Genomic DNA, 24,498 nt, shown 5'->3' with positions numbered 1-24,498 from the left:
AGGGGAACCGGGATTAATTGGCCCCAGGGCTGGAGCTAATACTCAAATTCGGGTTAAAAAGATAGAGATATTCGGACAAAGTGAGCTTGCCTGAAACCTTTTCACCATGTATTCCAATCATTTTTATTTTACCCATCGGTGATATTAATCCATATAAACATAAGTAGTGATTTGTTAGCAACTCTATATTGCCGTTTGGCAGTAATGCTAATATGAATAAATAGTGTTATCCAGATTCGGGCATTTTTTTTTTAATTCAGGCAAAACTCAGCCCGTGCCTCTATAAAAATGGGAACCTATGATGAACACCCACAAAATCCCCATTTAAATCCGCCACTGTAGGCGTACATATTATTGTCCCTCCTAACTTTGAAATGGTTCAGTGAAAAAGTGTAAGACTACTTCATAGCATTGATATTTCTCTGCCTAACGAATAACTACTAATCTATAACGTAACCCGTCCACATGCAGGTTGCAGATAACGGCTGAGGTCGATTGTTAAACTACTTAAATTAACATTAGCACGACAATGTACACATATGCGCAGAGATTGTAAATGTAAAAATATCTTTAAGATTATTTTTGTGACAGGTGCTTTCGGTTTCATAAAAAGGGCATTTCTCTACCAGAGACTGATGTAAAAATTTACCCCCCCCCCCCAACAACAATCATTAATTAAAAAAAACCCCCACAAAAAAACAACAACTCATTAATTAGGCCTAATATGGAAAATAACACGCTCTTCGAACGTTAATGAATACAATCACCGTTTTTTGTTTGTTTAAAATCAACTTAGTTGATAGTAGGCCTATTTGCTATCCTGTCTAGCTGTTGGAAAATCCTTTGGGAAAAATATAGCGAGTTTCCATTTTAAGACTATGCGTCATAATTACCAAATGTTTGACACCCAAGAGTCGAGGATTAATGAGTTCTAGTGGTATCGTTAAACAAAGCAAACTTTAACCAGCTAGCTCATCCTGTAGTCTATAGTCAACTTTAGAAATGAACCATCATTTTAATACCTATTGGCTAACAAAATTAATATTTATTTAATACAATTTTGCATAAATTCAAAATAAATTTCATGAACATTCTAATTTCTTCAGTCTTTAGAAAACGATCTAAAACAGGCACGGCAAAGATTTTCTGATAATTTACAATGAGTGCTCAGATGCTATAAATTTTAGTGCGGGGTATACTTTTTATGACACAGAGTAGTCTACCCTTGTTAGAAATCTTGTAGAGTATTTTTCACCCACTATAAACACATGTATTGTTGGGGTGTAATTAATTTTAATTTTGTAAATTTTGTCTTTTATTGTCATTTTTAGGATAATGGATTTATTGTCTTTAGTTTCAGAAAATTTGTATATTCCACGACATCAGTGCAATTTGTTATCACAAGATCGAGTCGCTTGCATTGTAAGTGAAATAAGACAAGATCATTGAAGATATGTGACACTTCACTTGAACTGGCAACACACCACATGTGACATGTCTGTTTGTTATCTAATGATGTATTTTATCACTATTTCATTGATATTCATTTTCATTTTTGTTCAGAATTATGTAGACTTAGTTTCCTGTTTTCCTGCATCAGTTAAATTATATTTGACTAGTGATTAAAACAAATAATACCAAAATATTTCCTCATATATGCAATTAATGATTTTATCTCCAGTGTGAAATATGTAGTGAACATTTTAGTTGAATAAAAATTTTGCAAGCAATATTTTTAGTAATTTTTTTTATAGGATAAACCAAAAATGTCCATCCATATTGCAGGTGTCTGGAAAGACACAAATGTATCAAATCAAATCAAACAAATGTATCAAATTAAATCAAATCAGTTTATTCATAACTTTATTATATATTGTATTTTTACATGAATAGTATGCATGAGTTGTGCCACATATTGTGGTCTGTAAATACACAAACAAATAAAATATAACAATATGTTAAAATGTAGACCTATATATAAAATTCAGTAGTGTTGGTAAGGTTTACGATAAACTATAATATACATGTACATGCATGGAGCAAGGCCCATTATGAATCACAATCTCATTTTTCCTTGCAAAACTTACATTATATTTTGCCGGAATAAATCTACAGAAATAAAAATATACATGTACATGTACATATACATATCTGAACTTGTGTGTAAGTTTGCCATACATACATATATGTACACAATTATATAAATGTCATGAATCAAACAAATCCATCTTTATTTATCCTTAGTAATTCTTCATTTTGTAGGTGGCCATACCAGTGTTCGAGATTAACGGTATCCCAATATCCCGGGGATACCAGAATTTAATTTTGGATACCAGACTTCAATAACCCAGTATACCATATAAAGTTTACATTGTTTTTTTTAATCCTGCGTTTTTATTTTTACTAAAAAATAAAAGTCGCCATTTAATGGTGAAGTTAAGTAACAGTATTTTCGAGCTCGTACCCAGTCTAATGCTATACCCAAACAATATCTCCCCCAACTTGTACCCAGTTTAATGCTGCACTGAAGCAATAGCGGCGTAGCAGTAAACTAGGAACCGCTAAGTCGCTATCGTTAGTAATGTCAGAAACATTTATTGATTACTGCTAAATATTAATTTATGTCAGTATTACTCAAAAATAGATGCAGCAAATCTTTTTGCTGATTCCATTTGGTTGTGATTTTCACAAATTCTGCGATTTTGATTGCAGCGTAACAATAGACTGGGAACGAAAACAGTGTTGTCCAAGTTTGTTACGATGTTATTTATGAATTTCATTTACGTGGGATATTAAATTCTCAGATGGGATACTGCCAAAATTTTTAATCTCGAACACTGCATACTGAGACCTCTTCATTTGAAAATGGCAGGAGAGCAAACCATGAGTTTTTTAATAATAATTCTATATGATAAATGTCATTAACAAGAGCAGTTACATGCTGAAAGAAATAAAATAAATGATAAAATATGAGTGCAATTATTAAAATTTAACTTTGACACATAAAAATGAACTTGCATATTTGGAAATATCCTAATTAAAATTTTAAATATTTTTATACATGTATATGCCATAATAATATGGTTAAGGACATATTTAGATGGCAATCAAAGGGACATCATCTTAAGATAATTTGTATACATAGAGAAAAAAAATGGAACTTATTTCACTAGCGTTATTGCTGTGGTGGTTAAGTGTTTACGGTTAACTTTAATGCTAGTAGGCAGGGTTAACCTTTTGCTTCTCAGGTCTGATTCCAAGACATTGTAAGTTTTAATGACTTGTTCATCATTGGTGCAGATGTAAGGCCACAACACTGACTTCTTTCTTTTTAACAAAACCATTACTGTATTTTCACTGGGTAACAATTAAAGGGTAGTGCAACCCGCAGGGATTCTAGAATTTTGATAAAATCCACTAGCCATGGGATCAGTGATTTAAAACATTTACTAGCCACAGTTAAAAATTCACTGGCCCTACTTTACTTTAAGTTAATACAATTTTACTAAATAATAGTAATAATCAGATATGTCATCTAAAGAGGGAGATACAGCTTAAAAACACTAACATTGGGGGTTGGGGTGGGGGCAGGATATTAATATTTACAAAATAGACTTTAACTGTAACATTTGACATTGTTTTCACTAGCTGTCGGGCATGGCAATATTAGTTATTTTCTAGCCCAACATTGAATATCACTAGCCATGGGAGTGGGGCTACCATAATCTAGAAGCCTTGACAACCCGCTGCTCATCCAAAAAATACAACAACAGAGAAGCAAAAAACCCAATTTAAATAAAAAATTAATAAAAAAAAGAGCGAAGCTTGCTTACCACCTCTTATTTTACCACTCAATATCTGGTACAAAAAGCTGACTCAATTTTATGTAGTTGTACTGGAAATAATGTTAGTTCGCAGGCATTCATTATGGTGAACAAATCAGAGTTCTAATATTATATTTTAATAAAGATTTCATGATATTTAAAAAGATAAAAGATATTTTTAAATTTATAGAAAAGGAGATATTTAATAAAAATTCTAATACTTGATCATGATTTTGATTTTTTGTCTAGGTTTCCCAAGACTGGTGGAAACAATGCTGCCTGGGAAAGGTGAAGCTACCCCAAGCTTTAGATGTTGTACCACAGACCCAGGCTGAGCAGTGGCTGGCTGGTACCTGCCTCACAATACCAGAACAGTGGAAAAAGATAACAGTTAAAATTGTTCAGAAGACTACTCAAAAAGTGCAATGGTAAGAATAGCTGTATTTAGTTAGATAATTTTTACCAACTTGCAATTAAAGAGATATCCACGGTAAACAAAATGATGGGGGGGGGGGGGGGGGGGGGGGGGAATTGAATATGGTCTACAGCAAAAAAAAAAATGCCATGGTGACTTAAAAACTCCTCTGCAATCTACACAGCATTATTGCCAATTGCTGTGGGCAATTGTAGAGTTTTTTACTAAGAAAATTAACATGGTGCATGGTACCATAGCTGTTGATTATTGATGTGTGGTATTAACATTATATCAATATATTATGATTCAAAAGAAAAACAAATTATATATATATATTACGATACCCTAAGTCTATACTGATCCCATTGGTAATTTACAAAGTCCAGGCCTTCAGATTTCACGGTAATGATAGTTTCCGTGAGTGTGTCGGTAAAATTACGGAACCAAAATTTTCTTTTCCCATGATTATTATATCGAGTACGACTATTCAACAAAAATAATATAAACAGTTTCCGATGGGTTCCCATGATCACAAGGCATGGAACTGAAAAAGTGTTTCTCATGAAGTTTAAAATTGTATGACCTGAAGTCCATTCTTGATATCAGAAACCTTGATTTCTTGGTTTCATTTGAGTTGTTATTATTGTAATTTCCACCTAAAATATTGTAAAATACTGGTACTTTAAAATAAATATTGACATACCCTTATTTACTTAATTTTGTTTTACCATACAGTCGGTCTGGAATGAGCATTTCGTTTTACTTACATGTTGTTTACCCTAAGAAACAGAAATCATCTTATAGCCTACACCATTAAATACTATGCAGGTTTTTTTTAGGTGTTTTAAAATGTATGGCCGGTGGATAGTTCGCAGGAAATTACGATCATAAATAAACTTCAACTTGTAATATCGTTCCAGTCAGTGCTCCACAACTGGTGTAACAAAGGTTGTGGTATGTACTATCCTGTCTGTGGGATGGTGCATATAAAAGATCTCTTGCTGCTTATCAAAAAGAGTAGCCCATGAAGTGGTGACAGTGGGTTTCCTCTCTCAATATCTGTGTGGTCCCTAACCATATGTCTGACACGATATAACTGTAAATAAAATGTGTTACGTGCATTGTTAAATAAAACATTTCCTTCCTTCCTTCAACTTGTAATATGTATTTTGTTTCATTTTCAATGTGTAAATAATATATTATGATCAATATTGTAATTGAAGGTACTCGCATATCACAATATATTGTGATGCAAACATTCTCATACTCCTCCCTATTCCAGCATTGATTGAAATGGGAAATAAGTCAGAAGAAAATCCACTGTACATCATGCTTGTATGTGATTATTGTTTGTTTAGTTTACGGGATGGACCACTGTACCCAACAGACTGTGCTGGAAGCCTTGTTGAATTCATGGCTACAACATCACAAGAAAACTTCCGCAATGTATGGCATGCCGCTTATAGAAAATATAAAAAAGATCACACCTCAACCGATTTACTGCCTGGAGAGGAGGTAACTGTACAACCGTATTTCATCTTTTTATTTTCTTTTTCTCTTTGGCTGTTTAGAGTTTCTGCCATGACAAGGTTGCTGGTATTTATTTATTGGGCTAGGTTTAGTGGCACCTGCCACATGAATCAAGCACATTAACATTTTACACTAATACTAGCTCAGATCAAATTTCAGGAATTTGCTGACCAAATTAAATGACACATAACAAGTCCTGTTACATATCTTACCAATGACAGGCATGGTAATATTACTGTTTAAAAATCAGGGCATGTTGAACTTTAAGCATGTGTTATGCTCTTTAGTAAAATGTTGCATGTAAATAACACTGCAAGTACAATATCGCAGGTAAGATAACTCTGATATATTTTGGAAGATGCACAGTTGTTAACTTGTTAATATAAATTATTTTTGACGGTAATTCCTCTTATTTTCAGTTTTTTAGTAGTCTTTAAAAAATAGGGTAAGATAACTGATATATTTTGGACTAGTTTTTAACTTTTTAATGTAAATATTTTTGATAGTGTTTCCTCTATTTTCAGTTTTCTGTGGTCTTTAAAAAATACATGTGGAGAATGTTACCTGATGTCTACATCAACTTAGATGATGTAGCGTCATCATCAGTGTTGAGTGAAAGCAAAAAGGGAGATAGCAATGGGTGGCATAACATTGTCCCTGTAAAGGCGTTTGTCGAGTCTTCTAGTCATTACTTCATAATACAACCATGTCTTTCATACGCTCTCAGTGACCTCGTGTCATTTAGCCCAGCAATACTGAACTCGTCAAATGCTCACACAATGTTTCTTCTGTATCAGATTCTTCAGGCAATGAAAATATTTCACGAGAATGGATTATCTATTGGAAATATTACTATGCATAACATACTTTTGGACAAAAACTTGTGGGTATATGTTAGTGTTCCTGTGTTACAAACAGCACTGATGGATGAATGCAGCAGTGCTAGCTCAGAACAAAAGCATATACAGAATCCAGATCCCACGCAGAACAAAGAAACTAAACAAAAAGCTAAAAGTGAAAAGCCAAAAAATAATATATCGCTGACTACGTCATTGATAGAACCACATACGTCTCAACATTCCACAACTCAGGGTTTAGATTACGATTCAAAGAAAGAGTTTGCAAAGAAGAACCATTTGTTTTTATCTCGAGTTTTGAGAAGTGACTCAAGGGCTCATGATTCCTTCAGTGAAGGTGAACAGTGCTTACGTAATGCACAAGAGTTTATCAGCAAATGTCAGTATCAGCAGTTCGAAGTTTACGATCTTCCTTCCATTGTGAAAAACTGGATTGATCGAAAGATCAGCAATTTCAAGTATTTAATGATATTAAACCATCTCGCCGGACGAAAGATGGGCGACCCAAACAACCACCCAGTGTTGCCATGGATAATGGATTTCACATTGTCTGATGGGAACTACCGCGATCTCACCATGTCTAAATTCCGACTGAACAAAGGAGATGGGCAGCTGGACCTAACTTACAGCACAATGTCACTGCTCAGTGATGATGGCACTGATGTTCCTCACCACGTCTCCGATGTTCTGTCGGACATCACTTACTATGTCTACAAAGCCAGGAGGACACCCAAGTTAGTTCTGTGTTCACACGTGCGCACAAACTGGGTTCCGCATGAGTATCCCAGCAGCATTGTCCGGCTGCAGGAGTGGACGCCCGACGAGTGTATTCCCGAGTTTTACATCGACCCTAACATCTTTGTGTCTATCCATGATGACCTGCCAGATCTGGAGCTTCCAGGATGGTGCAGCTCGTCACAGGAGTTCATCATCAGACATCTCTCTGTGCTTGAGAGTGAGAAGATCTCCGAGTCACTGCATCACTGGATAGATCTCACTTTTGGATACAAGGTATGAAGTTCATACTCATATGTGTGTTTTTATATACCCACTGTCCCAAGGCCTGTTCCAGAATTGAACATATGGAAGGCCATTTGTTTTAGACCCACCAGCCACAAAATAACATTTTATGTAAAACAAGTGTGCCTAGAAGGAAACATGAAGCAGGCCGGCATTCCACTAATAATTGTTTGTCCTGCAGTCCTCAAAATTCAGATCATATTGTAATGGCAATTTAATGTAAATAATAACAAAGTAAATACTTATTAATGATGAAAATGACATCACATTTAATCAATTTTGCACCAGCTTTTTGCAGCGGCTATTGCATACCTTGGCAACAGAAAAGTTATTAAATAATAAGACAATAATATTTCCCTATTGCCGACCACCAAGAGCAGGACCTTGATAGTGGTGACAGTGGGTATGTGTCTTAAATGTTATATTTGTGGTTGTTTTTCTCTTTCAGTTAACAGGAGCAGCTGCAGTGAAATCGAAGAATGTGTACTTGCAGCTCGTAGACCAGCACAAGACCGTGACAGGACATGGGGTGGTTCAGCTCTTCTCCCAGCCACACCCCCACAGACTGCCACTGACTTCTTTCTCTCATCCACACCCACCAAAGGTTACAAGAGAGATTTTAAACTCACAGGTTTGTATCCATTTTACTTGCTTTTAAGTAATGTAGTTAGCTTTTTATTATTGGACTGCGAAAAAAAGGTAATTACAGCGAAAACTGTCTAAACCAGATGATGTTGGGAACCTAATATTTATCTGATTTAGACAGGATCCGCTGTTTAGAGGGTCGCGTTTTAGAATGTTGAAAATTCGGGACCATGAAACTTGACTGATTTGGTCAGTGTCTGGTTTAGACAGGTTTCACTGTATATTATATTATCTTGTTTTCTTTTTGTGAATAAATGGATATTTAACGACACCCCAGAACAAAAAAACACATTAGCTATTGGGTGTCAAACAATGTGTATATATAATTTTATATGTATATAACAATCAACATCATTATAAAAAAATTAAAATTATAACTAAAAAATAAATAATGTAAATATCATTTCAATGAATGAATTAATGTATGCTCTTTTTTTCATAAATGAAATATTTACCTTTCTACTTCAGTTGCTTGGAATTGGAATATCTATGGAAGAGTCAGAAGCTAAATCAGCAGAGTTAAGGTTGATAACTTTTTAAGTTATTGTTTGAAGTGAAACAATGCATTTGTTTTTCAGTGACCTACCTGTAGCACACTAGCTTTGCAATATCATTTAAAATGGCCTACATAATAGTCTTATTCAACTTACCGTACTAGCACAACAACAATGCTCTACGACCCTGAGTTATAACCTCCACTGCAGAATTATCTCCCCTTGCTGGATTTATAACCTACACCCGCGCATGGGTAGACCGTATATCCTCGTTTTTGATTCTACAGTCCTCCAATGCAGTCGTGTTCGAGTTCTGTAATAAAATTTTTGTCAAATTGTTTATTAATTTGTAATTTTGTTTTACTCTGTCACACGAGGTCTTTTGGGTGATTTACACAGGAGTTTAATGTCTGACACGGCTTCCTCGGGCTCCAACCAGTTGGTTGTGTGTGCCGAGGAGAGTTGTCTTAAACGACTGCCCCAGTTTGATCAGCATTTGTTATGTCGTTCTTGTTGTTTTGAACGCCAGTGTCATATCTGTGTAAATTGGTCCCCCTCCACGTGGGGGAAGGCTAAGAAGCTGTCAAAAGACGCCGAGTGTAAGAGGATGATTAGACGTGAATGGGACGGGCGGAGCACAGTGGCAACCTCCGGGGTCGTGCTCCATACCGATTTGCTGTCGGTCGGCAAGTCGGTGTCCAGTTCAAAGAGCTCGCGGACAAGTGATAAGTGCAAGGGCACCTCCTCGTCTGTTTGCCATCTTCATGGTGATACCAGTAAACCCGAAGCGCTGCTTGGCGTGGAGGGGGCGCTGTTGCTCCCTGCTTCAGCCGTAGGGAAGGTTTCTTCCAGGTCGGGCTCCATTCCACCTGGGGATTTGCTTTTGCCCCTGTCGGTGGAGGCGGCACCTGTTACGGTTGTAACAGGGGCATCAGTCGGAGGGAGTGCAGTCGTGGCAGGAACGACTGTGTCTCTCAGTTCCGACTCCCATCTTGCTGATGGGGACAGGGTTATCGGTCCTTCTGTGGAGGGGTCGATTAGCTCTAGAATGAAGTCTGCTTCGCGGCGCCGTTCGTCTCACCAGACTTCTGGTGGAGGGTTGGTCGTGGCGTCTGAGGGTGCTGTTTCGGCCAACGCGTCTTGCGGCGCTACTTCGGTGATCGAGTCTCACAACGTTGTCTCGGTCACAGAGCCGGGTGGTGTTGTTTCGGGTGTGACGCCAGTGGGCGTCTCTTCTGTTGTTGGAATGTGGCTACGTCAACTGGGTTGGCTAATCCACACGTGGTACGTTTGGTTCAGAATTCGGTGCAGGATTCATACGTGTACGAATTTCCTGATGGTCCGGTTCAACCGACACCACTAGTCCCGTTGTCTGTTTCGGCAGGGATCAGGGAAACTGCAGCTTTCTTGGATGCACCTGTGTCTTACACCGATGGTCAATCCGGACCTGTCAGATCGGGGTAGAGGTTCCAGGCATTATCCCTCGACTGCGTGGGCGGAACCTTTCATTCCGGGTCCTATGGTTGTGGGTCGCCCTCAGGGGCGGACTCGGTGGGGACTATGTTTCTCTTTTTGAGAATTTCATGGCCTGGCTAGGGGAATCGCCTCCACCAGTCCCTCCACTGCCGGGGTTTCCAGCGAGACCTGGTTTGGACCAGTTTGCGGATTCGGTCGTTCTGCATCGTCCTGCCCATGCAGTTTTGTTTCCGTTGCGGTCAGCGCATGGCATGTCGTTTGAGAAAATGTCTTCTTCGGAAGAGGATTTTCCGCCGGAATCAGTGTGTGGTTCGAGGGAAGAGTCGGCACCAGGTTCAGTGCTATATGAGATTCCCATTTTGGCCGATGGTACGCCAGACGGCGATTATGATTACCAGGCGGTTCTTGGTTTTGTACGGGAACAGGTCCGACTGGTGTGCGCGGATGCAATTCCCTTTGGAGGAGGCTGTTCAGTCTTACAAGGGTGTTTCATTTGGAAACCGGCCTTTAGCGATGGACGCTCTGCGGCAGGATTTCGGCTTGCCATTAGCGCACGAGGCGCATGAATCTCTTGCAGAGATTGATGTTTTGATTGCGGGTAACGATCGTATTTTGGGGGAGGTGGTGGAAGAGTTTCCGGCAGTGTTAGCAGGTTTTGTCCACGTCTTCGTATAAGGGAGCTTCCTTCCTTTCACATCCAGCGGTCGTTTCCGCTAAGGTGAAGGCAGACTGCCACCCATCTCCTAATGTCAGTGTGCCACTCACGGATTTAGAGACTTTGGAGAGGTTATCTAAACTTCTTTTTCAAGTCAATAGCCATTTAGGTACGTTTCTATTTGGGTTAGATAAAGCAGTCATGGGTCTTCTGCCGATGGCTAAGAGTTGTTTGTTGGCGGCTTGTAAAGCCTCTTATCACATCGCTCAGCTTGCTGGCTGGGCGTGTTTTTGCCAACAGTCTACTTTTGCGTCGGGATCACTACCTGGCGGGACTGAGAGCGACGGATGTGGTTAAAACCTACTTTCGTAGTCGCTCGGTAAGGGAAACCTTACTTTTTGGGACCAATTTTAACTTGGTCATGGACTGCTGCTCAGTCCCGAACTGCTCATAAGCGCCAGGCGGCGTCTACTTTTAAGCCTCCACCTGTTAAGAAATCGACTTTTCTTGACAGTTATCAGATCCCCGTGGTGTCTGATTTGGGCGTGCAGTCAGGTAATGCCCGTGGTTCATCGAAACAGGGACGTTTTCGGGGGAAGCCAGCACGTGTTCGTGGTTCCGCTCAGGGCAAGGCGCCCAGTGGTGGGAAGCAGCCAGGATGAGGGTGCGTGGACAATCGACATCTGCTTACGGAGGTTCTGTTAGCAGATCTTCCGTGTGTGTGTGGGGGGGGGGGGGGGGGGGGGGGGGGGGGGGGGGGGGGGGGGGGGGGGGCAGATTGCGCCATTTTGTTCAAGGTTGGCGCGAACTGCCAGATCTGGACCCATGGGTTTTGTCGGTTGTCCGCAATGGATACAAAATTCCGTTTTCATCACCCCCTCCACTGACGTCCTCCCCCCGGTTACCTGCGGTACCGTCTGTCGACAGATGGTTGTCGAGTTTCTCGACAAGAAAGCCATCCAGGAGGTAGATTTGGGCACTCCGGGATTTTATTCCCATCTGTTCTTTGCCCAGAAGAAGAATGGCGAGTGGCAACCAATTCTAAACCTGAAGCCGCTGAATTCTTACATCGTTATTTCATGTATGAAGATGGAGACGGTTCAGTCTGTTCGCGCTTTGCTTCAGGTGGGGGAATGGGCGGCGTCCATCGATTTGATGGACGCTTACCTGCATGTTCCAATCCATCGGGATTTTTGGAAGTACTTGCGGTTCCTCTATGACGGCAAAGCTTACGAGTTTCAAGTTCTGCCGTACGGATTGGCCACAAGCCCTTATGTCTTTACTTGGGTAGTAAAGGCAATGGTGGGGCGTGTACATCTGTTGGGTATACGGACGATTGGTTAATTCCGGTGTCGTCACAGACGGCATGTCTCGTGGGCATTCGTGATCGACATGATTCTCCGATTGGGGTTTATTCCCAATTGGGTCAAGTCGGAATTAGTGCCAACGCAACCTTGTGGAAGCGTCCGTTCTTCCGATGGATTCGCGACTTCACAATTTCATGACGTTGGTGCAACGTCTTCTGGTGGAGCAAAGTGCGTCGGTGTGCACGCTCCATGTGTTAATAGGCCATCTCGAATCATTGGCAGCGCTGAATGTGCGGTTCAGACGGTTCAAAAGACCGCTTTAATGGCATTTGTCCCAAGTGTGGGATGGTCTCAACTGTAATTTGGTGATACCATTGGGGCCTTGGTTCATTCTTCCGATCCAAGAGTGTCTAGTGGACAAGTGTATGTCCCAGGCCGTTCCTTTACACCCACTTTCTCCAGAGTTGGTCCTGTTTACCGATGCTTCCCTCGAAGGGTTCGGTGCACCCCTTTTGGTGGACTCCTTCAGAGAGGAGTCGTCACATCAACTTGTTGGAGATGGAAGCGGTGCGTCGCACTTGTCTCCATTTCAGGACTGTTATTCAACATAGTCGAATTTTGTTGAGGTCGGACAACACATCGGTTGTTGCGTACCTCAATCGGTGGGGAGGCACCAAATCCCTGTCATTGAGTCTTGCGGCTTTGGAGATTCTGGAATGGTGCGACGATTGGGGAGTGGTGTTATCGGCCAAACACATTCCTTCGTCCGTGAACGTCTTGGCGGACGCTTTGAGTCGTCGTTCCCCGGTTCAGACGGAGTGGATGTTGCACCGCACGGTGGCTTATCGAGTTCTTCAGTTGTGGGGGAGTCCTCAACTCGATATGTTTGCCACTCGCCTGAACAGTCAGTTGCCATTGTTTGTATCGCCGGTACCAGACCCACTGGCACTGGAGTACGATGCGTTGAGCATGGACTGGACGGGATTGGATTTTTACGCCTTTCCTCCTCCGGTTCTGCTTGGCAAGGTTCTGGCAAAGATCAGACAGCAACCTTGTCGTGTCACGCTCGCAGCCCCGAGTTGGGTAGCTAAAGCCTGGTTTCCTCCGCTCCTGTCACTTTTAGTGCAGGAGCCGCTGCGGTTGCTGTTGATACCCGATCTGCTCAGTCAGAGACTGTGTCGGACAGAGTGGCATCCGAAGCCGGAGGTTTTCCGACTTCACGCGTGGCGGTTGTCGGGGTTTCCCTCCGAAACGCTTGGGTTTGTTGGGCGACTGAGAGGGACGTGGATCCTTTGTCGCCTACTGTTAATGACTTAGCTGAATACTTTCTGGCTCTTGTCCAAGAAAGACAGCTGAAGGTTCAAACAGTGAGAAGTCACTGGTCATCCATTTTCACTACTCTGAGGCAGTGTGGACGTCAAGATTTCTCAACGAATCTCGTGTTACATGACTTACTTAAGTCGTTGCAAAACAGAATGTTTTTCTGGTTCTGCATGCACTCAAAGGCAAGCCCTAATTTGCCAGTCTTCGTCATTTGACGTGGAAAACTTTGTTTCTGGTCTCACTAGCGGCTTGCCGTCGTATTAGTGAGATTCATGCTTTTTTGCATGATTTGGTGGATTACAATACGGACGGGTCAGTTACGTTACGTACTGATCCTGTTTTCATGGTTAAGAACCAGGTGCCAGGGGAAGAGTTTCCTCTGGCCATCATTCAGTGTTTATTTCGTACGCATTCTGCGGATAATTCTGATAGACTTCTTTGTCCGGTGCGGGCTTTGAAATTCTATTTGGAGCATACTAGAAATCTCCGGCAAAACACTAAGAGACTGTTTATCCCTTTCACACACCAACCAGGAGACATTACGAAGAATGCTTTGTCGAGATGGATTGTTGCAACCATCAAACTGGCATATGAGAAGGCGGGTGATCATGTTCTGCGGAATTTCTCTGTTCGACCTCATGAGATTCGGGTGATTTCGGCTTCCCTTAATTTCCATGATTCTTTGGACATTTTCACGGTCATGAGTGCGGGGTTTTGGAAAGGTTGACACATGTTTGACCGGTTTTATTTCCGTGATATGGCTGTTGGTCCGGACGGAACTCGGCGGATTCAATCAGTCATTGCAGGGCAGCAAGTCATTTCGGTGCGCAGGGCCATGAGTAGGGGGCGACCCTTATTTCGTCCGGTCACTAGCGGAAGTCTTTCTGGGAGATAGTTCTCCACCTCCTGTTTGGAGGGTGGGGTGTGGATTGTTGACTATCTGGGGTAGTCGAGTGTCTTTTACCATTACTTGGTATGAGGGTTTCCTCACCTTGTTAACTTGGTTTACTTTTAATTGGGGTTGTAGTTCTTCAATTTAAAAGTCACTTTGACATTTTATACCTCGTATGATGTGGGTTGCTTTTTCACTGTATCATTACTTGAGACAAACACTACTGGTTGAATGGGTAAGTCCTCCTTGTTTTCTTACCTGCTCCCTTTAATGTTAAATTCTTGTGCTTTAACGGTGTTATATCACGTCTGTTGTTGTTGTGCTAGTACGGCAAGTTGAATAAGACTATTAGAATTTTCTTTTCTAATTTTCATTATTATTCATACTTACCTAGTACTAGCACAAGAACCGTTACCTCCCACCCGCACTGAGGGAGGTCTTTTTTTATTCAGTCATTCCGGATAACGAGGATATACGGTCTACCCATGCGCAGGTGTAGGTTATACATCCGGCAAGGGGAGATAATTCTGCAGTGGAGGTTATAACTCAGCATTGTTGTTGTGCTAGTACTAGGTAAGTATGAATAATAATGAAAATTAGAAACAAATTTTCTAAATTGCATTTAGTTTCTATTTGTTTTTAAACTATTTGTCCTTGGGTCATAGTGGCACGTGAGTATATTCAGTTTGAAAGATTTAAGGAAAGATTATCCAAGGTTAGAGTAATGTCATTTGATATGGTATTCAGAACTATGTTTTAAATGGACCTATCTTAGCCCAAGATGTTCGAATGATATTTTGGACCAAACGCTGCTCTCAAGTTTGGGCCCAGATTAGCACATCTTGTGATGGTGCTCAGCCACAGGTACTTGTCAGTTGGGATATCTTGTACAAGTTATTTTAATTCTGCTTTCTGCCAGCCAGAAATGCATCTCAATGTTATTTACATCTTTCTGAATCACTACTGGCAGAATTTGCTTCATAGAGGAGGCCCTTTATATAAATACAAATTTCAATGTTTCCTCACTTTCATACTTAAATTAAAATCATACAAATAATTTTGGCAATGACGAGGATTAAAGAACTTGTTTTTGTAGCAGCAAGCAAAAATTAATGTGATTTGTTGGGTTTCTTTTAGCTTTTTGGGTAGTTTTGAACCACTGGACCAGACAAGGCCAGAGACTGCAGTAATTCATCTTCCAAAGAACTTCCATCCAATAGCAGAACTAGAACACTATGAAGCCGAGTACAACTTCCTAACCAGGAGCATGCTAGTGCCCATACAGGAACAGTCAAAACAAGTGAGTGTATGTATCTGTGGAAATTAATATGGTAATAACACAGCTAAAACAGAAACATGTAATTAATTTCAGAAAACATTTGGATTTTGTTTTGGTGGGAAAGGTAATTTCAAGTGTCAAATGTATTTTTTTATTACAAAGATGAGAGTGTATTCTTTTTGTTTTTATGAATTGATCAGTAAGCAAGTTGAATAATCTGATGACAAACAACCTGTATTTGAATAAGTTATCTGTTCACATGCTTTATGTCTATCATATATTACATTAACTAGTAGATTGACTGGACTACAAGTATTTATCTTATTTCTTTTTTTTAAAATATGGTAGCATTTTACTAAATAGAACTCTTTATTTTAATTGTTATAGCCGAAGACGTCTGTTCCAGAACACACGTGTACTGTCACAGAAGATGTGCTTCAATTCGCGTGTCTCATGTGTGAAATGTTCCTTGCACCAAAACTAATGATGCAAGACACTACACCGTGTCTCGCATCCAGATATGACAAAATCAAGAAACTGTCATCCACAGACTTCATGGAGCTACCACGGTAGGACAGAAATAAAAATTGTGATTTAACTTTTTACTATCAAATATTATTATAGTTGAATAAAAATGTTTTATGTTTCCTCCCCCACCACGAACTCTCACATCCAGATACGACATCATCACAAAACTGTTATCCACAGACTTCATGGAGATACCAAGGTAGGGCAGAGTTAAAAATTGGGATTTAACATAGTGCTTTTTAACTTTTTATTATGAAATATTGTAGTTGAATTTTTTTTTTAAAACATTCCGCTCCCCCAACTCTCACATGAAGATATATAGCAATATAAAATGACTTCATGGAGCTACCTACCCTGGTAGGACATAGTTAACAATTGCTATTTAACTTCCATGGTGCTGTTTACATTTTCACTATCAAATATTATTATAGGTGATAAAAATCTTTTATGTCCCCTGTGCAAATTGCTTGGGAAAAGTTGATTCTTTTTATCAGTAATATATCATTTGTGTTAACGTCCGTGTTTAAAAACGTTAATATTAAGCACCATTGAACTGATTTACATGTTTACATTTCATAGTCATGATTTGAAATATTTACTTTTTTTACTTCATACTGGCTTACTTTGATGATGTCACATGCTAATATATATGTCTTGAAAAGGTGATCTAATATTTTTGCTGCTATCAGCACTGCTAAATGATGTTGGTATTATTTTATTGATATTTCCATATATTTCTCTGAATATTATTTAATGAAAATACTCATTCATTTGTGCCTTTTTGTAACAAATTAGTGAATTTCATTCTTGGTGCTTTATTGTTTAAGATATTGTTATACATCATCTCTTTATAGCATATTTTATCGTATGACCTGTTATTTCAGCATTGGACAATGTTATTTTGTGGGGTTTTTACTCTCTTTTTTTCTCTTTTTTCTTTTCAGACCACTTCAAAAGGTAGCAAGTTTCCTGATCCATGAAGTAGATAAGCAAGTTAGTGGCAGAGGGAAAACTATCTTTTCTTATGAGCCTGTAACACAGTTAGGATTGCCTCCACCATCTCCCACTCAGCTCCTTCAGTCGTACTCGGGGATACTACCCTTCCCAGGATACTTCAGTGACCTGTATACATGCATCTGCCAGCTGAAGGGCAAAGACTCTGAACTTGAACACATTCAGCACAGTAACAAGTCCTTAACTGAAAAAACAAATTTGATCAAACAGACCGAGCGTCAGAAAGTGCCCCTGATTGAACGTTTTCTTGTTCGGTACCAAGGAAAGCTTGGTTCAGAGGGACTGCATCTTCTGTTACCATACATTGAAGATCTGTACAGCAAAGAAAACACCACTGTACAAGCTGCCTGGTCGCTCTTTGGTATTATCAGTCGTGAGTTGGGCTTCAAGGAAACCAGTTCAAAGTTCATGCCATATTTAATCAAGTTGTTTGCTGGAGAGAATTCCACTGCCAAACATGCTAGATTGTACAGTCGGTCGTTTCTCTTGCAGCTCATAATACGGCTTGGACTTGAAACATTTCTCTTGAACTTTTCCACACTACTGGTGGAAGCAGTGTCTGGTTATAAGGATTTTTCATTACCTAGCAAGTATTATCAGGAAGAACTGCTAGAAGAGATTCAGGGAGAGACAGAATTAACCGAGCAGACGGCATTCTGGTCCAAAGATGCCAATGGCTATACAGATCATCCTGAGATTTGGACGAAGCCTGCCCAAGACGATTTATCACAAGAACAGGTCACCACTGATGAACCAGGCAATCCAGACGAAGAGTTAACGGAGAACAATTCTTGGGATACTGCTCAAGAAGACAACACAGACAATACTGCTGCTGATGTGGATGACATTGAGGAAGAGTTTCCAGATAACATCCTCTTGAGTGATGACCGTGACAACACCCAGGACAATCTGCTAGCGTCTGGTGATGCACACAGTATTGGACAGGTCTCCAGTGAAGAGAGTGGTGATAGGCAGTCATTTCAAGATGATTCAGACACCGAACCCATGGTCACAGCGTCTGACCGAGTTTCCATCCACAGCATATCCAATATTATCGGGAACACCAGACTACGATCAGTGTCTGCTGGAGAAAGTGACACTGCATCTCTTGGAGATATTTCTGCTGAATATTCTGTTTTTGATGACTCTAGTCCGAATCCTGACACTGCTACATTGTCTGGCAACTTTGATCAAGACGGTTTTAAACTGTTCAGGCCAGACAGTGTGAATGAGACTGGATCAAATCACATGTCTCTTTCAAACTCGTCTCCAGTCTCTTCTAAGTGTCCCGACCTAAGTGACAAGACCGACCTCACCGTTGATGTGTCATCGAACCACATGGTTCGCAGTGAGACTGATGATCTCATCATGTTGAACCTGTCTTCTTCAAGTCCTGCTGATGTGATCAATATCCACGACATTGCTTCCGAAAGTGTTAAGTGGTTGTGCTGCAAGCTCGGTCCTGTATTGACTGCCAAGTATTTTTCAAAGAACCTAATCAGAATGTTGGCTTTGTGTTATTTCGGTCATGAGCAGCTACAAATCATTCAAAATACAGGTATTATTAAAAACTTTATTAGGTTAATGAATCCTAATTATATTCCCTGCTAAGTAATATGTAATATGAGATCATAATAATATTGATCAAGAAAAGAGCATGTTGATATACAGGACTTTTTAACATTTGACTTTTTAACATTTGACAATAATGTGAATAATAGTTGGGGATATGGCTGGCTGACTAGGTTGCCATATACTGAAGGGTTATAGATATTCAGAAATTCATTTTGAATTATCTTAACAGGGCTTTAGTTTGCATCAAAGTCAAACTAATAAATGTTGTGTACAAAATATGTATGCCCAAAATAATCACACCCAAATTAAGTACAAACATGCTGACCTCAAAACATTTTACCTCAAATCCACTGGAATGGTAAGCTTTGATTACATTAAACAACTGGCCTTTGTGGTTTCATGGTTAAGCCATCGGACATTAGGCTGGCAGGTACAGGATTCGCAGCCCGGTATCAGCTCCACCCAGAGTGAGTTTTAACGACTCAATGAGTAGGTGTAAGACCACTACACCCTCTTGTCTCTCTAACTAACTATTAATAACTAACAACTTCGACAGACAGCCCGGATAGCTGAGGTGTCTGTCCAGGACAGCGTGTTTGAACCTTAATTGGATATAAGCACGAAAATAATGTAAAAGAAAGAAATACTATAAATACTGAAATGTATTTTTTAATATTCACAAATCTTCAACAGTTGTATCTGACTAAAAACACCTTGTTGTGAACAGAACAGACAGAAACCAAATTAGTGAAATCTAAAGCCCTGCATAATTTAATTAAGGTTTAATATTTCGGTGGTTTTGTGGTGAATTAGTTGAGTAGTTGACATGTTCACACTTATTTTTGGTGACATGCTTATTATGGGCACAGCATTTATAGCAATCTACAGCCCCGTGATTTACAAAAAAAGTTAAAGTGAAAGTTTGTTTTGTTTAATGACACATTGATTAATCATTTGCTACTGGATGTCAAACATTTGGTAATTCTAACACGTAGTCATCAGAGGAAACCCGCTACATTTTTTCTAATACAGCAAGGGATCTTTTATATGCACTTTCTCACAGACAGGATAGCACATACCACAGCCTTTGAGATACCAGTCGTGGTGCACTGGCTGGAACAAGAAATAGCTCAATGGGGCCCAATGACGAGGATCAAGCGAGCCCTTTACCACTGGGCTACGTCCCGCCCCCTGCAAAAAAGGATACTTCTGTGTATTAGTATAGAAGCCTATTTGTTAATTGTTGCCAGATTGTCCATACAAGATAACTATCCAAATATATTTTCTTGGAAGGAAAATTGCTTAATTTTTAATAACATTTAATAATAATTCATTTGTTTACTATTTATATTATAAGTTTGTTGATATCTGATTTCTGTTTATATTACTTGGGCTATGTCGCTTGACAATTTATCCATTTATAAAGGTTAACGAAAATCTAATTTTCGATTTTTAGCAGGGACTAGATGATTAATTGTATCTTGATTCAATTTAAATGTTTACATTGTTTTAGATGATGATTGCTTGAAATCTTCAAAACTTGTTGTCGGAGACAGGAATGCTCAGAAGATTTTAGAGTGTCTAGGGCATGTTGCTTTACTTTATGGAGAACAAGTCATCTTACTACAATATATACAGTGTATTATAGACATGGTGAGGATATTGGAGTTATTAGTCCCTTACTGGTCCAGCTAGAGAGGACTATAGGTTTCATCATCGGCCTGCTGTCTGTCTGTCTGTCCATCTGTCCCACATATAATTTTCCAGATGTTTTTTTTCAACGCCTCAAGATATTGAGCTGACATTTTGTGTATAGCTGCTGTATTATAATCTGTTACTGAACAAGTTTGATTTTAATGGCAATTTACCTATTTTATGTTTTAGAATTATGGCCCTTGAATGAAAAAAACTAAACAAAATAAAACAAAACAAAAAATTCATTGTCCCAGATCATATAGCAGTGTCAGGGTTAGGGATCTTGAACTTAGGAGAAATGAAAATTTGTTTTCCCTAGATTTTTTTTTTTGCAATGCCTGAAGACATTGAGATGTAATTTTGTGTTACATATTAAGTTTAACTTTCATGGTGATTTACTCATTATTCAGAGTTATGGCCCTTAAATTTATGAGATACAAAAATTTGTTGATCCCTGATGGGGACATGTATTGCTTTAGATGTATTCTCAGAATGCTTGTTATGATATCAATAGTACGTATCATCAGTTTATTGTGTTATATTATAAGAGCTAAAATATACAGCCATACTCTTAACAAATGTCTGTTTTTGCCATGAATACTGTAAAGCGGGTATTATTCGCGTGTTTGTAATTTTCGTGTTTTTCACGTTATTAATTTAACCACAAAAATTACACTAATGTGAATAATTACTTGTCCATTCCATTAAGAAAAAGAAAAAACAAACAAGAATAAGACAAATGTAACATGATACATTTACTCACAATACTTGTATCACTAATACGGTAAAACCAAATACAAAACACAACCAACTGTAACGAAACAAATAACTTATTTTGTTTTATTATTTTTCCAAAATAGAATTTGGACAACATGTTTCTCACTCAGTACTGCTTTCTATTTTTAACTGGTCAACCAAAATAAGAGACTTACTAACTGTTTTGTAAAGTTGCGATAAATGTCAATTACAAGACGAAAGCTGTTTTTCAGTATTGGTGTACAGGAACAAAACAGCTGAGACATTTTTAACAAATAGCACAAGTATTTGTCTTTAGTTCTTCACACTTTCTGAAGAGTTGATTGAACCACATTCAGGATTAAGTTCATTAATTATATGCACCATGCGGTCACTCGTGGATAGGCCTAAAAGACGTGTCACTGCAACACTCATCAACCGAGTCTCTCAGAATGAGATACTATTAGGCTAAGTGTAACTATTAAAAAATAAAAATTTGCCCTCTGTGAAAATTAAAAACCGAAATCACACAAATTTACTCCCGTGAATAATATCCTTTTTACAGTACCTGAAACATAAATCTGCTTTATTAGAAATATATTTTACAGCATAGAGAACAAAAGGTTTGCACATTACAATGATCTCTCCTATACAGAATTTTGTACTATAGTTCAATACATTTATTTTTAATGCCATATAATAACTTGTGTTTCGAAAATTATATACTTCTTATTTTCAGATATTCAGTAAATCTGAGATAATTTTTCATTAATTTATTTTAATATTTCGTGGAATTCTTTGTGTTATGGATATTTCTGGCTTAATGTTTCAGGTTTCTGTGTCCCAAAGACGACTTACACAACGATCAGAGAGTGGGTTATTTGGAGCTCTAATACTGCTGAAATATATCATTCCATACATATCCGACAAGGCGTTACTGGACTGCATTGAGGTAATGTATATTTTATTTGCCTGATATCAGTGATAAAATATTTTACAAATTAACATTACAGTTAAAATGATGAAAAGTTAATGTTTTGTTTTGTTTAATGACACCTCTAGACACATTGAATGTCAAATATTTGGTAATTCAATAGTCTTAGAGATTAAGATGATGAATAACATTGCATAATATCAAAATTAAGCTGGACAAACTCTATTGTGTATTATATTCATTATGGTAAATCTACGTTTTGACAGTTAATAAAAAAGTTAGATGACTTTGGAAAAAGGTAATATCTGGGCTTTTTTGTCTTGTGGTTTCAGTTTTCTTATGTCCTTTTATCATTTTAGGATACAATTGTTGAAAACTGTTTGATGGCAGTGATCAAACTTGTGACAAATACTTCCGTTTCGTTCCCTGGTGGGAGCTATGTGCGATCTGTTGTGTGCCACAAGGTGGTAGATGCCCTCTATGTCATCGGACTGCGGCTGGGCTTCGAAATGACACGTATACATCTAAACCAGTGCATGCAAAAACTCTTGGAAGTGTTCAGCTATGTGCATGGTCACCTCACTGATGCTGACCAGTGTCCAGAGATGGGGACCAGTGCTTCTCCAGGTACATTAGGGGCCATTTACAGCTATCAACATGTTCACAAACAAACAAACTGTTTGCAAGAGGGGAGGGGGTTAATGTCAGCAAACAGTTTTAAAATTAACAAAAAATGTTTCTAAAAATATTCCTTACAAAGTCAGTATTTTTTATGTCCACTTTTGGGTGTATGTTTGTGTGTGTTGTCGGTATCAAAAAGTAGTTAAATGTGTTCACTTGTGAACATATTGATGTTTCTGAGTAGCCTGTTATCATCTGACACAAGCCATGTTTTAAGTACTCATTGTTGACTCAGTTTGTTGTATGCTGAATCAGTTGGGAGTGCCCATGAGTATGAATATGCTGCATATGACTTTAAAGTGAAATGTAATATATCTAATTTTGAAAACTGGACACCAAGTCACTTCTTATAGTAATTGGTCACAGTTTTAAGATGGCTTTAAATCTATGCATTGTACATTTTATAGGTGTACACACTTTTTAAATATATTGATTTTAGAGTTTGAAATTGGAATTTAACTTGTTTGCAGAGAAACACGTTGTGTGTTTTAATGAAAATGTAGTGGATAATCTTACAACTGATTGCTTTTATTTATAGTAGGTGATCTTGCAATTTTTGTCAAGACATGTTTATTTGTTAATATAGTATTAACATAAACCTCAAAGAAAATGTGTTATTTTTAATTAAAACTGTTTCAACGGTAACTAATTCTTTGACTTTATACTCTAGGTGCTGATGGAGTGGGTAGTTCTGAAGAATCGTACTTGACAATAAAAATGGATCCCAATTCTCAGGAGTACAAGATTGGAACCCCTATCTACGTGAGTGGACTCAGCCTTGAGGCTTGCTCTCCACTGAGGAAGTCACAGAGTAGTTCCAAGTTTCACAGCCTCACTTCTCTAGGAGCTGTTGATGACAGAGGTATGTGAAGCTTGTTAATCATTGGGTTTTACTTATAGCTATCAATTAACATAAATTGTAAGATCTCCTGCTGGAATCAGAAATATATTTTTATTCTATGATGTCCATGTTACATTTATTAATGTTACATATTAATATTGCATTTGTTTTTTTTATTGGATCTATTTGATATTTGGTATGGTGGATATTGCTGTCCAAATATGATCCTATTTTAATAACGTATCATTTTGTGGCAAGTATGTTGCTTTTAATGTTTTTGTATTTTAATTTTATATGCAAGAAATACCTAATTATCAGTTTAATCATTTGACAATGTATTACGGTCAGACCAGAATTTTTATTTTTTATTTGATTGGTAGTGAAAGGTATAGAATGTTACAAAACAGTCAAGTTGTTTTTGTTTTTTCGTTTCTACTTCACCTGACCTCAAACAAATGCATATTCCCCTAAAGATAGTAGTCTGGTCCGAAAATCCCAACAGCCAATGAGATGGCCTAAAATTCTTCCAATGAGTCCTTCCTGTTCCGGTCACGTTAGTTTTCTCCATTTTTGGGGGGAGGGGGGTTTTAAACTTTTTCTGAAGTTCATTTGTTTGTTTTAATTTGTTAAATAGAAGATAGTCAAGAGTTGAAAGTGGGACCAAAGGAAAATGGTATGCAAGAAGTTTCATCTGTCTTCACTGCAGAACTTGCTCAGGCCATATATATACCTCTTTGCAGAATATTTGGAAGGTATGTGCAGATTTCTCTGTTTAATT

General features: G+C 38.6%; 1 protein-coding gene across 1 annotated transcript in view; it reads left to right on the top strand.

Moving 5' to 3' along the window:
- The first annotated feature begins 1,291 nt into the window (after window positions 1-1,291).
- Window positions 1,292-24,498, top strand: part of LOC121371391 (WD repeat-containing protein 81-like) — a 41,366-nt gene continuing 18,159 nt past the window's right edge. The window contains exons 1-14 of the mRNA XM_041497251.1: window positions 1,292-1,422; window positions 4,074-4,252; window positions 5,598-5,754; window positions 6,294-7,637; window positions 8,095-8,277; window positions 8,760-8,815; window positions 15,576-15,738; window positions 16,105-16,286; window positions 17,190-18,817; window positions 20,348-20,487; window positions 22,097-22,216; window positions 22,558-22,825; window positions 23,550-23,741; window positions 24,355-24,472. Coding sequence (XP_041353185.1) covers window positions 1,336-1,422; window positions 4,074-4,252; window positions 5,598-5,754; window positions 6,294-7,637; window positions 8,095-8,277; window positions 8,760-8,815; window positions 15,576-15,738; window positions 16,105-16,286; window positions 17,190-18,817; window positions 20,348-20,487; window positions 22,097-22,216; window positions 22,558-22,825; window positions 23,550-23,741; window positions 24,355-24,472 — 4,817 coding nt within the window. The 5' untranslated portion in view covers window positions 1,292-1,335. The remainder of the gene's footprint in view (window positions 1,423-4,073; window positions 4,253-5,597; window positions 5,755-6,293; window positions 7,638-8,094; window positions 8,278-8,759; window positions 8,816-15,575; window positions 15,739-16,104; window positions 16,287-17,189; window positions 18,818-20,347; window positions 20,488-22,096; window positions 22,217-22,557; window positions 22,826-23,549; window positions 23,742-24,354; window positions 24,473-24,498) is intronic.

The sequence above is a fragment of the Gigantopelta aegis genome, chromosome 4, assembly GCF_016097555.1.
Source record: "Gigantopelta aegis isolate Gae_Host chromosome 4, Gae_host_genome, whole genome shotgun sequence".
NCBI classification, from domain to species: Eukaryota; Metazoa; Mollusca; class Gastropoda; order Neomphalida; family Peltospiridae; genus Gigantopelta; species Gigantopelta aegis.
This window is presented reverse-complemented; position numbering and strand designations above follow the sequence as displayed.